Source organism: Hylobates moloch, unplaced genomic scaffold (assembly GCF_009828535.3).
Source record: "Hylobates moloch isolate HMO894 unplaced genomic scaffold, HMol_V3 SCAFFOLD_8, whole genome shotgun sequence".
Taxonomy (NCBI): Eukaryota; Metazoa; Chordata; class Mammalia; order Primates; family Hylobatidae; genus Hylobates; species Hylobates moloch.
This window is the reverse complement of record NW_026652283.1, coordinates 83,167,235-83,179,827: the sequence shown is the minus strand read 5'-3', so window position 1 is coordinate 83,179,827 and position 12,593 is coordinate 83,167,235. Positions and strand designations below refer to the sequence as shown.

At 46.1% G+C, this 12,593-nt stretch overlaps 1 protein-coding gene across 1 annotated transcript; it reads right to left on the bottom strand.

Moving 5' to 3' along the window:
- Positions 1 to 2,378: 2,378 nt before the first annotated feature.
- CCR1 (C-C motif chemokine receptor 1) lies at positions 2,379 to 9,004 on the bottom strand. The gene is made up of 2 exons (XM_032161809.2): positions 8,929 to 9,004; positions 2,379 to 4,980 (listed from the first exon to the last, which is right to left on the bottom strand). The coding sequence occupies exon 2, from the start codon at positions 4,967 to 4,969 to the stop codon at positions 3,902 to 3,904; it is 1,068 nt and encodes a 355-aa protein (XP_032017700.1). The 5' UTR covers positions 4,970 to 4,980; positions 8,929 to 9,004; the 3' UTR covers positions 2,379 to 3,901.
- Between the last annotated feature and the right edge of the window lie 3,589 nt (positions 9,005 to 12,593).

Below are 12,593 nucleotides of genomic sequence, written 5' to 3'. Positions count from 1 at the left end.
AATATTAGTTTCCACTACAAAAAACCAGACTGCTTGGAGATACTGTCTTTCTGTGGCCAGGGCAGAGAAAATACAAGACAGAGCTGGAATCTCTTTGCCAAAGAGGGAGGGATTGCTCAAAGTACAATGGAGACAGAACAAAACGACATAGGATCCAGCTCCCATTAGATAAATCTGGGGTGATTTGTGCTTCAGAATAAAGACAACATTAAACTATATTCCACTGAATATAGTTTAACCCCATGAGATCCTGCTGATAGAAATAATAAATAGGAGGAGAAGAGAAGCTTTCACTTTTCAGAAGGAAGTGAACTAATAATTGTCACTTATTAAGCAATAAGTACAAAATGCTTTACAGTGGCAAAAACTGGTAGACACCTTCTTCAGCAAGTGATAAAGTTTAACATCACCAATCGTTGGGAAGATTGACATTAGGTGCGTTCTGATATTATGCACTGAGAACACAGCAACCATTCTGTGAGATTCCTGCCCTAGTTTCATAACCTGCATCTAAGGAAACATCAGTCAGCCAAATCGAGGAATCATTGTCTATCAGGTAACTGTAGTGTTGCTCTTAAATGCTGAAGTCGTGAAAGACAAGAAAAGCCTGAGGAACTGCTCTTAAAGGAGACTAGAGGAGCAGACAACTAAGGAAAACAAGCGTTTCTGGACCCTGGGATTATTGAGGACATTATTGGCAAAGTGGGCAAAACTGGAAACAGGGCTACAGATAACATGATGATATTGTGTCCATATCAGTTTCCTGTTTTGGTTACGTGGGAGAATATCCTTGTTGCTAGTAAAAACATTCTGAGGGTAACGATGATAATGAGGCATCGTATTTGCAACTTGCTCTCAAATGATTGTGGAGAAAAAATAGCATTGTGTATCTATCTGTATCTAGCATCTAGATCTAGATATGTATGTATGTATGTATCTAATATATCGTCTAGAGAATGATGAATTCAACACAAACGTGGTAAAATGCTGACAACTGGTGAGTCTGGATGGGGACAAGGGAGTTCTTTGTGCTCTTCTGGCAGCCTTTCTGTAAGGATGAAATCGAAAAGACAACGGGGACAACAATAGCGACGAGTCTGGGGCTGCACCCCATTAGCATAGGACCAGGGCATGGGAGGGGCAGGGGAGGCAGTCAGGAGGAGCTGGAATTTCTTAAGGGACCAAGAAAAGGTGCTGGCAGACATCTTATTGGATAATGTTGGAGGAATACTACCCGATTTCCCTAACTTTATGTTATTGAATCCTCAGAACAGCAGCATGAGGTAGATACCAGGCTCCTCTTCACTTTATAGATTAGGAAGTTGGAGCTCTGAAATTGAGCTTCACTCAGCCAGCATTTACTTAGTGTTTACTATGTGTCAAACATTACTGAGGTTACACACACACAAAATATTAGGTGTGATCGTCTATGTATGTGTGTGCATTTAGAAAACAGTACTGGAAGGAAATGTACTAAAACAGTAGTATACTAAGGGAGGCTATATGTGGGGAGTGGAATTGCGCAGGTGTTTTCATATTTCTCCTTTGTGTTTTTTAGCTATTTCTTGTTTTCTACAACTGGAAATTCCCTTTGTAATAAGGGGAAAAACAAGTATTACTTCAAAACAGAATTGGAGGATCTTGTGAAATACTCCACATTATGATTTCACTGTGGACCAAATACTGTTTTCTGATGCAGTTTTATTTTACTAAAGCAGTAGACAAATATGTCTTAATTCAGTTAAGCCTCCTTTCCACACACTGAGAGCTGGTGGGTTTACAACTGGAAAATTGACATCCACTTGGACTCCTAAGGCCTATATTTGTCTATATTTTCTGTGTGGGGGTGTAAGCCCAGGTGGCATGACCTCCTCTATCACAGACAAAAGTGTTTGAGACCATCATGACACCAGCTTCTCTGTACAAAGACCACGTGTGAACACAATTCCCACTGAAGGGGGTGGGTTGTTTGGTAAGAGTGCAGCTCTAGTGTCCACAAAAGAGGAAAAGTCAGCCCAATGGTGTCACTGTGTTGTAAGGTGGGACACCCGTCAGCTTAGGGTGTCTTCTGACTGATGATTCCTTCTTCCCTTTTACTGCCTTGGCACCCTGAGATCTGTAGTCCCCCCAACCCCCTGCCATGCTGCCTGGGCCCTGTTGGCATCCCTGTGTCTGTCTGGCTCACTGAGCTGAGCACCCTGCAAGAACAGACATTCCTCATGCACCAGTGTCTCTCATGGCTCAAGAGCTTGCTTTGAATGGAGCCCACAGTCATCACTGCTGGGTTGAACTGATTTGTGCAAGCAATAGTGGGGAAATGGGTGGAGTAAATTAGGGTGCATCCCTGCCATAGACTTCAGTGCAGGCACCAAAAACAATGCTTTGAAATGATTTATTGACCTGGGACAGAGATCACAACTTGCTGCTAATTAAAACCAACAACAGAACAGTGAGTACAATTGAAGTCCATCTTTGTTATTATCATAAATATGCACCCAACAAAAAACAAACTAAAAGAAAATACACTCGAAAGTGCACAGTGGGCACATTTTGTCTTTGGGTAGTGGAAGTGTAGGTAATGTCAGTGTCTGGGGTTTTTCTTTGAATTTTTAAGCTGTTTTAGAAATAAGTTTTGTTATTAGGAAAATGATTTTTAAAGAAATATACATCTGAGGGAAAAGAGAACAAAGGCATGATAAATAGGGGGTCCTGGTTAGAGATGACGCATCCAGAACATTTTGGATAAATAAGCTACTTTGAGTTAAGGGCCTTCTCGGCCTCCTACATCAACACAGAATCTCACCCCACCCTCCTAGTAGACACTTTCCTCCCAATGCCCTATCAGCTACAAATACTGTCAGCTTACACAGCAGGCCATTTTTTTTTTTTTTTTTTTTTGGTGACAAGTCCAAGGTGGCAGTCGGAACTCTGACCTATAAAACCAGAAGGCTTAGATGAAGAACAAAAAGAAGGGAAACCAACCCTGCTTCCTTTTGCCTGTTATTAATCGCTGCAATAAAGCCTTTAGAATCTACCAACATTATCACCCAACTTGAAGAGAAGGGAGATTCTGAAAAATAGTCAGAAAGGAAGGGTAAATGGAAATGATGAGTCTCTCTCCTTTATGGCTATTTTAAGAAGCACATCATGTTATTCACATGGTACGTGCTTAGCCCACTCCCTGAATTGTTTGATTTTAGTGGATATAAAAATTCTTCCTAAGGGCTTTCTTAGTTCCACTGCCAACAGTAGTTCCCCATTTCTATTTCTCATTAGGTCTCAATTCTTCCATCATGAGTTCTATGTTCCCCAGGATTCCAAGAGCCCAAATCCTGCGGTGGGAGTGGAGGGGAGGCAGATGTTGGCTACTGATTGGCTCTGGGACTCAGAGTGGAGTCACTGTGGAAATCACTATTTCCAAGTTCTTTGGCAGTGGGAGGGTTGGGGGGGTGATGGAAGAACAGAAATTCCTCATGCATCAGTGTCTCCCATGGCTCAGGAGCTCACTTTGAATGGAGGCCCATAGTCACCGCTACTGGGTTTAATTGGTTTGTGCAAGCAATAGTGGGAAATGGGTGACTTTGTTGACAAACGCTAATGGTCACAAATCTGAAATCTTGCTTGAGTCCAAGCCCTTCTCTGGTACGCTTAGTCCCAGTCTCTGGAATATTTGGTTTTGCTCATTCATCTCCCTTCTACCAGGGAAGAGGTTCATGGAAAAGACTTAAGCCCCAGAAGCCCTAGAAGCCCCAGGCCACCATTACATTCCCTCTCTATCCCAAGTGGCTGTGACTCCATGCTGTGCCAAGAGTCAGAACCTGGCTGGGAGAGCCAGGCTGCTGGCTCAGTGTGCCTGGCAGGTCACACCTGCTGGTTCTAGGTTGGCCTCCTGTGGTCTGAGTCAGAACCCAGCAGAGAGTTCATGCTCCCCTGTGGAGGGAGACATGGAGCTGACCCTCTCCAGCCTGTCCACGGAGAGGAAGGGGAGCCATTTAACCAGGTGCACAGCCACACGCCTATGGAACAACTGCCGCAGGTACTTCCGGAACCTCTCACCAACGAAGGCGTAGATCACAGGGTTGACACAGCAGTGCGTGTAGGCGATCACCTCCGTCACTTGCACAGCCAGGTCCAAATGTCTGCTCTGCTCACACTGATGGGTGAAGAGGAAGTCTTGGAAAACAGAAATAAGTATAGTCAAATTGTAGGGGGTCCAAAAGAGAAAGAAGATGATCATGATGACAAAAATCAAACGGACAGCTTTGGATTTATTCTCATTTGGTCGTCTTAGCAGAATCTTTATGATCCCTGTGTAGCAGATGATCATGACCAACAAAGGTAATACCAGCCCAAAGAGGTTCAGTTTCAGAGCCTGAAACAGCTTCCACTCTCGTAGGCTTTCGTGAGGGAAGTGAAGGCTGCAGGTGTGGTGAGTGAATTCCCACTGGGTCTTGGAAAAGTATAAGCCTGGCGTGGAAGCCAAGATGGCCAGGGCCCAAATGATGATGCTGGTGATGACACCAAAAGTGACGGTCCGTGCCCGCAAGGCAAACACGGCATGAACGATGGCCAGGTACCTGTCAATCGTCAGCAGGATGATGAAAAAGATCTCACTGTACAAGCCTGTGTAATAAAACCCAGAGAGGACCTTACACATGGCATCACCAAAAACCCAGTCATCCTTCAACTTGTAGTCGATCCAGAAGGGCAGCGTGAACAGGAAGAGCAGGTCAGAAATGGCCAGGTTCAGGAGGTAGATGCTGGTCATGTTTTTGAGCCTCTTGTATTGCACAAGGACCAGGACCACCAGGATGTTTCCAACCAGGCCAATGACAAATACCAAGGAGTACAGAGGGGGAAGCAGTTGGGCCCCAAAGGCCCTCTCGTTCGCCTTCTGGCACGGAGTTGCATCCCCATAGTCAAACTCTGTGGTCGTGTCATAGTCCTCTGTGGTGTTTAGAGTTTCCATCCCGGCTTCTCCTACAGGTTAAAAAAAAAGATTTGTCTTTACTCTGCTACTAAAGGCAGTGGGCGCTGGACAGTAAAGACAAGGGATGGGTAACATTTCTTCAGCCACTCGATAATGTTTATTGAGTGCCTTCTGTGTACCATGCCCTGGGGTCAAAATGGAGTGTTAGAGGGACCCAGGTCCTCTCTGCCTTCTAGGAATCTATAATCTAACAGGGAGTGGAAGCAATAAGTAAATGAGTGCACAAATCATTAATTCAATCATTTTGGCATAGAGTTTTGTAAGGGATAAGTTCAATGGGTGGAAAGCCAGAGGGAGACCTTACCACACTATTCATAACCAATACTTCCTAAGCACCCCCATGGGCTAGGCATTGGACTTAGGGTTAAAGAGCCCTGGAGGGGTCCCATTGTTGTTCTCACTTAAGAGGTGATGAAACAGAGGTTCAGAGTCGTTAGGAAACATGTTCAAGAACACACCTCTTGTGAGAACAGAGCTGGAGCTCCAACCCAGGTGTGCATCACTCTCATGCCCGGCCCTAACACCACTATGCTTTCCTGCCGCTGTCACCGAGCGGTGGCTTTGCACTGTGGAGCCCACAGGAGGACTCTGAGAAGGAAAATGGTCCTGGCTCAGAGAAAGATACAAACAGATCTTCATGGCTTTTGGACTAAGAAGATTCTCAGCCGAGAGTGACCTAGTACCCTTGGGGCACTTGGAAATGTGTGGGCATTTGTTGTTGTTGTCACCAAAACTGGGGGATTCTACTGTCACTTGGTAGGCAGGGCCAAGGATGTCCTACAGTGCAGAGATCATTCTACCCCAAACACCAATGGTGTTGCCATAGTGAATCCTAGTAGGTCAACCCCATTATTTTGGAGATGAGGACACTGAGGGCACCAGAGTGGGCTGAGCCTGACCCACATTGCCCAGCCCTTAGGTGGCACAGGTAGGTCTAAGGTCACTCTGCAGACCTCCTGAAAGGAGAGGAAAGTGCAGGCAGAGAGGGGGGAGGCAACCTGGTCAGAAAAAGAGAAAACTGGGCATCAGGGGAGGAAGAGTTCAGAATGGTCTGGAGCTATGAGCTGATGTTACATGACTAGCTGAATTCTGCTGAGATAAGCTCTTAGATATTTTTACCCACGGATGCCTTAAAGCAAACCAAAATGAAACAATAAAGAATCACTCTGTAGGTTGCCTTTGTAGGACTTCTCCCAGTCCCTGTTTTTTGGCACTTGAATCTTTTCCAGTTGCTTATTAAAGATGCCTCCCCAAATGGAGTATGGTCTTTGGTGTAACCTACGAGCTTTGTGACTTTGGATAAATTATTTTACCTCTCTGAGCTTCACTCCTCATCTGTAATGTGAGAAAGCAACTCTTATCTTGCAGGGCTACTGTGAGGTAATGTATGAGAAAAGTGCCACCATCACCATCCCACCACCACCACCTGGCAACGGCCAGGCTCCTTATTGAGGGCCTGGCAAGGGCCACACCAGGGAACTTTTCTTGGGGACCTTCCCTGAGAGACCTCCTTCCCTGCAGGAGCCCTTCCCTGAGGCCTGTCACCACCAGCATATCCCAGGCACCAATGTCCAGGATGTCCCTGGCTGGCTGCTATACCCTGTCCCCCATCCCCCCTGCCAAGTTTCCTTGTAGTTAATCTAGAAAGTGATTTTTCTTGATAACAGTGGACAATGATGGTCCCTTCCATGTGAATGACATTTGAAATTGTCAATCTATTGCCACCAATCTAAATTGATTTGACCCAAATACCAATCAGTAAAGTAGGTGGCACCTACTTTATAATTTCTAACTTAAACCTGGGTCTCTGGTGTTCTTCCTTCTACTCTCCTTAAGGAATGTTTCCTGCTTACACAATTCACATTTTTTCAATAGCCATTGTAAAGGAAATTAAGGCACATGGAGGGTATAGGGCACCCTGGCTGGAAGGGGAGATACTCTACTAGGGTGAGAAGTGAGGAGCTTTAATTTTTTATCAAACCCATCCCCTGGCCCACTCCTCTATCTCCAGAGAGATCAAATCAGCCCTCTTTCTGGAGAGAGTCAGGCTAACGGTCACTAACAAAGCTGTGTTGGCAGTTTCCAATTTCTGCGGCCACAGCCATTGCTGATGAAGGCAGACAGTTCAGTTTGGTAGTCAGCACTTTTCGGTGGGCCAGCAGGTTAACAGTGGAAGTAAACAAACAGCTTGGAAAGCATGAAGGCAGCTAGTGCAAGGCTGATCCCATGAGTCCAGTTTCTGGGAAGGTTTGGCAAAGGCGAAGGCAAGTTGTGTCAGCATTGTCAGGTGGCATTTTAAACCGAGTTACCTCCATACACCCCCTACCTCCAACCCATTTGTTATTTCCCCAACTTGTTAAGCCCCAGGCAACCACTCCAAGGCACGCTGTTCCTAAAGGGAGGTGATCTGGGGTGGGGCCCGAGAAGAGAAACCAAAAGACCATGTTGCCATCTAATCTGCCAGCCCTGCTGTAGTCTACTGCAGAAGTCTGCCTCAAGGCCACTGCACAGTGGTCAGCTATAGCCCTGGATCCTGGACCTTCCACTGCCAGTGTCCTCCAGCCTGGGAGTTGGTGAAGTCTCTGAGCAGAGATAGAGCAGTCTGTGATGGTGAAAGACACCCAGGCCTGTGGTGCGCTGGCTGGCTTATACTGGTTTATAAATGCCAATTGCGTGCATCTCTTCCCCATTCAGCATGTCGGTAGCTTGAAACTGACCACAGTGAGGGCATTTATACAATGAAAATCAACAAATGTTATAAAGCAGGGATCTTTTCTTCAGAAGAGTCAGTTGTTAAACATTTACCAGCATATCACTGCCCAGGCCCTACATTCTGAACAGTCCAGCGCTGTCCCACTGATTGGTGCGGGAACTAAAGGATCAGTGAGTGGCACATAGCCTGGTGGCAGGTTGTGCAAACTTTTGGGAGTTTCCATCTCTTCTTTGAAATCTGGGACCCACAAAGACCACCTATGAAGTAGATACCTATAAGGAGCCACCATGCCCCTCCATCTTCAGAACAAAATCCTGACCTGCATCTTTGTTAGTAGAGCAGAACAGATGCCCCCCAAGATCACCTGGCCAGCTCCTTACCTTTGGGTGAGTGAAAGCCTACCTCTTCCAAAGACAGCAGTGCCGATTTTGAGGATCCTTGGTTCTAGTCTTCTTAAGAGATAAATTCAGTATCAAATCATCCTTGCATCTGCCAAGATTTTTCTAACTAATATTTCCCTCTTGCTATACTTTCTTCAAACACCATGTTTGGTTTTCCTTTACATGGGGGAATTTGGCAAGTAATTTTTTTTTTTTTTTTTTTTTTTTTAGACAGACTCTTGCTCTGTCACCAGGCTGGAGTGTAGTGGTGCAATCTCAGCTCACTGCAACCTCCACCTCCTGGATTCAAGTGATTCTCCTGCCTCAGCCTCTTGAGTAGCTGGGACTACAGGCGTGCACCACCACGCCCGGCTAATTTTTATTTTTAGTAGAGACAGGGTTTCACCATGTGGCCAGGATTGTCTCCATCTCTTGACCTCATGATCCACCCGCCTCAGCCTCCCAAAGTCCTGGGATTACAGCCGCGTGAGCCACTGCGCCCAGCCAAGTAATTTCTTATTGAATAGTTTTCCACAGAAAACAGCTTTTGTCCCTTAGTACTGACTGACTTTCTTAATCAGTAACCAACAGCCAATCCTTCAAGTAAGCTTCATTTTTAGCAAAAAAGCCTATATTTCATCTGAGCACCCAGCTTTATAAATCCACCATTCTCAGTATTGTTACAGTATTCATTGCCTTGGAGATGCATCCATGGGCTACTTAGACATTTGCCCGGTCCTCAAAGAATTCCCCCCACCTTTGAGGAGCCCCAGCTGCATGCGTGTCTTTGAACAAGACTGCCCTCCACAGTAGCAGATAAGACAGAAAAGACAAGTGACACTTACTCTGGTTCCAAGGGACTTTGTCCGTGAAGTCTTTGTTTCTGGGGCTTTCTGAGTCTTTATGAATTCAAGGTTCAAGGTCCTGACCGAGTAGGAAGTACTCAGCTTCCTGTGTGATGATGGAGAATTGGCTCCAGTTTCACAGTCTTTCAAAATGACAAGAAGGGGACAAAGTTCTTCTTTTTGTATGGTTGGGTGCTCATGAATGGCCACAACGCCCACCAGTGGCCACTTCATGGAGTCCAAGTTAACTGCGAGGATTTTCTCTGCTCACTCTGAGGCTCTTGAGTCTTGGCTCTGGGAGCTCAGCCGTAAGGGAATTGGGGGTAGGTGAAGCTGAGTTGGGTGAGGTGGGTGGCAGTGAGATATTCCCAGAATGTTTGGAGCAATTGAAGTGTGGGATGTGTATATGTGGGATGGGGGCAGGGCATAGAGCTCTTGTGGTCAGTGGCAGACTTCTTTTTTATCTTCTTCCTTAAAGATTGTGAATGGAAGGATTTAAACTGCAACCCTGAGTCCTGTTCCTCAAAACTAACTGACATGGGTGTGCACAGAGGCAGCAGCTTCTATTTGGCACCCCATGCCCCTCAGCTTCTGGGAGCTCACTGTCCCTCTGCTCTCTGTTCCCCAAGTCCCTCCCCACCAAACCTCAGAGGGTGGCTTTGCCCCAGGAACCTCCAGCATGGAGGGAATATAGGTCTGTTGGTTATGTTTTGACCTTTTTTTGATGCCCCATTCCTGCTTTATGCGATGGTCAAACATGGGCCAAGTTCAAATCCCAGCTCTCCACCTGTGACATGGGCAGATCACTCACCTAAGTCTCAGTTCCTACTCTGCTAAATGAGAGTACTGAATGCTTACCTCAGAGGAGAAGCATGAGGTCACCTTGTACATGAAAAATGTCAGAGTGCCTGGCACAGTGAAAAATGTCTGACAAATGATGAGTACTGTGACTCTCCTCACAACTGCCAACACCTACTCTGCCTCTGCCCGTGTGTCTTCTATAAAGTGGGGACACCCCTAACCTTCCTCATGGCGTTGCTACAAAGCACTGTTTCAGAAATCATCAGTGCGAATGTGCTTTGAAAAGATCACTTGTCCCTTCATGGTTCAGTTTCCTTATCTGTAAAATGAAGAATAAGCTTGACATCTGGTCATCACTCAGCTTCACCCCGAAGAAATAGATGGGGGTCTGCATGTGCCTGGCTATTTGCAGTACTTTGCTGGTGGATCAGTTTCCAAAGAGAACAGAGGCTTGTGAGGCCTGCCTTTTCCTTGATCCTTTCTAAGGTAAGGGACATGGTCAGTACCTCATCCTTGACCAGGCTTCCAGCTCTGCTCTAGGTTTCATTCCACAGAGGGGATGTACCAGGCAAATCTGCTTGTTCATTGAACAAATATTTATTCAGTACTCACAATGTGCCGGACATTGTGTTAGGTGCTTGGGATATAGTGGTGAAGAAAGAGGCTGGATCCATTCTTTGAGAGCTTATAGCTTAGGAAGGATCACCAACAATTAACCAAGTTACCACAATGAGAAACAGCTTTTGTAGTGGCCTGGGAAATACCCTGGGCTAAGTAAGGGTGCATCGAGGGTGGGAAGGGGTGAGGAAGTCCTTTAGAGCAGTGGTTCTCAAAGTGAGGTCCCTGGACCAGCAGCATTCGCATTCCCTGGGACATTGCTAGCCATGCAAATTCTGGGGTTCCGTGCCAGATATACTGACTCAGAAATCCTGGGGATGAGGCCAAACAATCCAGGTTTTGACAAAGACTGCCGTATGATTCTGATGTATGCTTAAATTTGGGGGGCATGGATCTAGATTTTCTCAGTGCTTTTGGCTCACAGTCCCATGTGATCTTTCTTCAGAAAAGTTAGGCTGGACCAGCTGTGAGCTAGGAAGCCTTCTTTCTCTCTTTAGCTCAAGGCCTAAACAAGAGGCTGCTCAGTTGCCTGCTCTGTCTCCCCTGTCACACCCACACCCAGGTCTCCTATGGCCTTGCAAACCCCTTAGTGCACACACCCCTCTCACCACAGCAGATGTGTACCATGGTGGGAGCACAGAGAGACAAGAGAGAAACCAGGAAAGAGGGATGACCTTGCTTCATCCATTTCTCTTAAAAGCCCTTTGACTCCTCTCCTTAAAAACTGTAGTGTTCTCTCAAGGTTGCCATATTGTCCTTGATCCACATCAATGTTCCTCTTCCTTGGAGAGAAGGGGGAGATGTGGGCAGCTTCCTTTGCCCCAGAGAGGTTGCAGTGGTAGCCCAGCACTAAGCCAAACCCTGTCCTGGGACAGCCTTCCACCCCAGCCTTGGCACCAATGCTCAAGGAAGAGAGGCAGGGGACCCTGCCAGTGGTGGATATGGATGACTCTCTCTCTTTAACACCTGCAGAGCCCCTGGACCCTGGCCATCATCAGGTTCAACCTCATATTCAACTGCTGGGCCTTGTCTTCTGGCCACACACTCTCTCCAAATCAGCAATGGTGGGGAACTGAGGAGCCAGAGGCCATTGTGGAAGAACTCCAAGAAAACAATCTCCAGGTTATCACATCTAAAGGCTGAGCAAGATTTGAGGCTGGGAAGAGGTGGATCCCAGAACTGGAAGAAGGTAGGTGAAACCAGTGTTGCCTCCGCTGTGTTAGAGTCACATGGAAGCTTGAAGGACAATTGACTCCTAGGCCTACCCTCAGATATTCCGATGTACTTGGTCTAGGGTGCAGCCTGGGCATTGGAATTTTAATATGTAAAAATATCTGAGAACTAGAATCCCTGGCCTAAAGCAATGGTTCTCAAATTTGAACATCCATCAGAATCTACAGAGGGCTTGCGAAAACAGATTTCTGGACTTATCTCCAGAGATTAAGGAGATTAAAGTCAGTGGGTTTGGAATGGGGCCTGAGAATTTACCTTTTTTTTTTTTTTTAGACAAGGTCTTGCTCTGTCGCCCAGGCTGGAGTACAGTAGCATGATCATGGCTCACTGCAGCCTCAGCCTTCTGGGATTAAGTGATCCGCCCACTTCAGTCTCCTAAGTAGCTGGGACCACAGGTGCATGCCACCACACCTGGCTAATTTAAAAAATATATATATATATATATTTGTTTTTTTCTTTTGTAGAAACGGGCGTCTTGCCATGTTGCCTAGGTTGGTCTCAAACTCCTGAGCTCTAGTGACCCTCTTGCCCCAGCCTCCCAAAGTGCTGGGATTACAGGTGTGACCTGTGATCCCACCATGCCTGACCTAGATTTGCATTTCTAATAAGTTTTGAGAACCACTGCTCTACAGGAATTCTCTGAGATGTAATTTGTTTATATTTTTAAGTACACAAAATATAAGGTGAAGAGTTAATTTGCCTACCCCTGGCCCTTATTTCCCCCATTTCTCTTCCCAAAAGGAACAACAGTATCAGATTCTCACGTCACTTTGAACATAGAACACACATACACAAACACTTTTTTTGCACAGGTGAGTGAATACAATACACGTTGTCTTCCATTGCTTTTGTCACTGAATCTCATACCCGGGAGATTCTTCTCCACCAGCAAGCATGTGGGAATAAGCATTTAGGCAGTGACTATAGCCTCTCGATGTGGTGGAAACAGAGAAGTATCAATAAGGTGCACACCTGAAGATTCTAACCTTGAGTTTGTCTAGGGCTCTGATTCC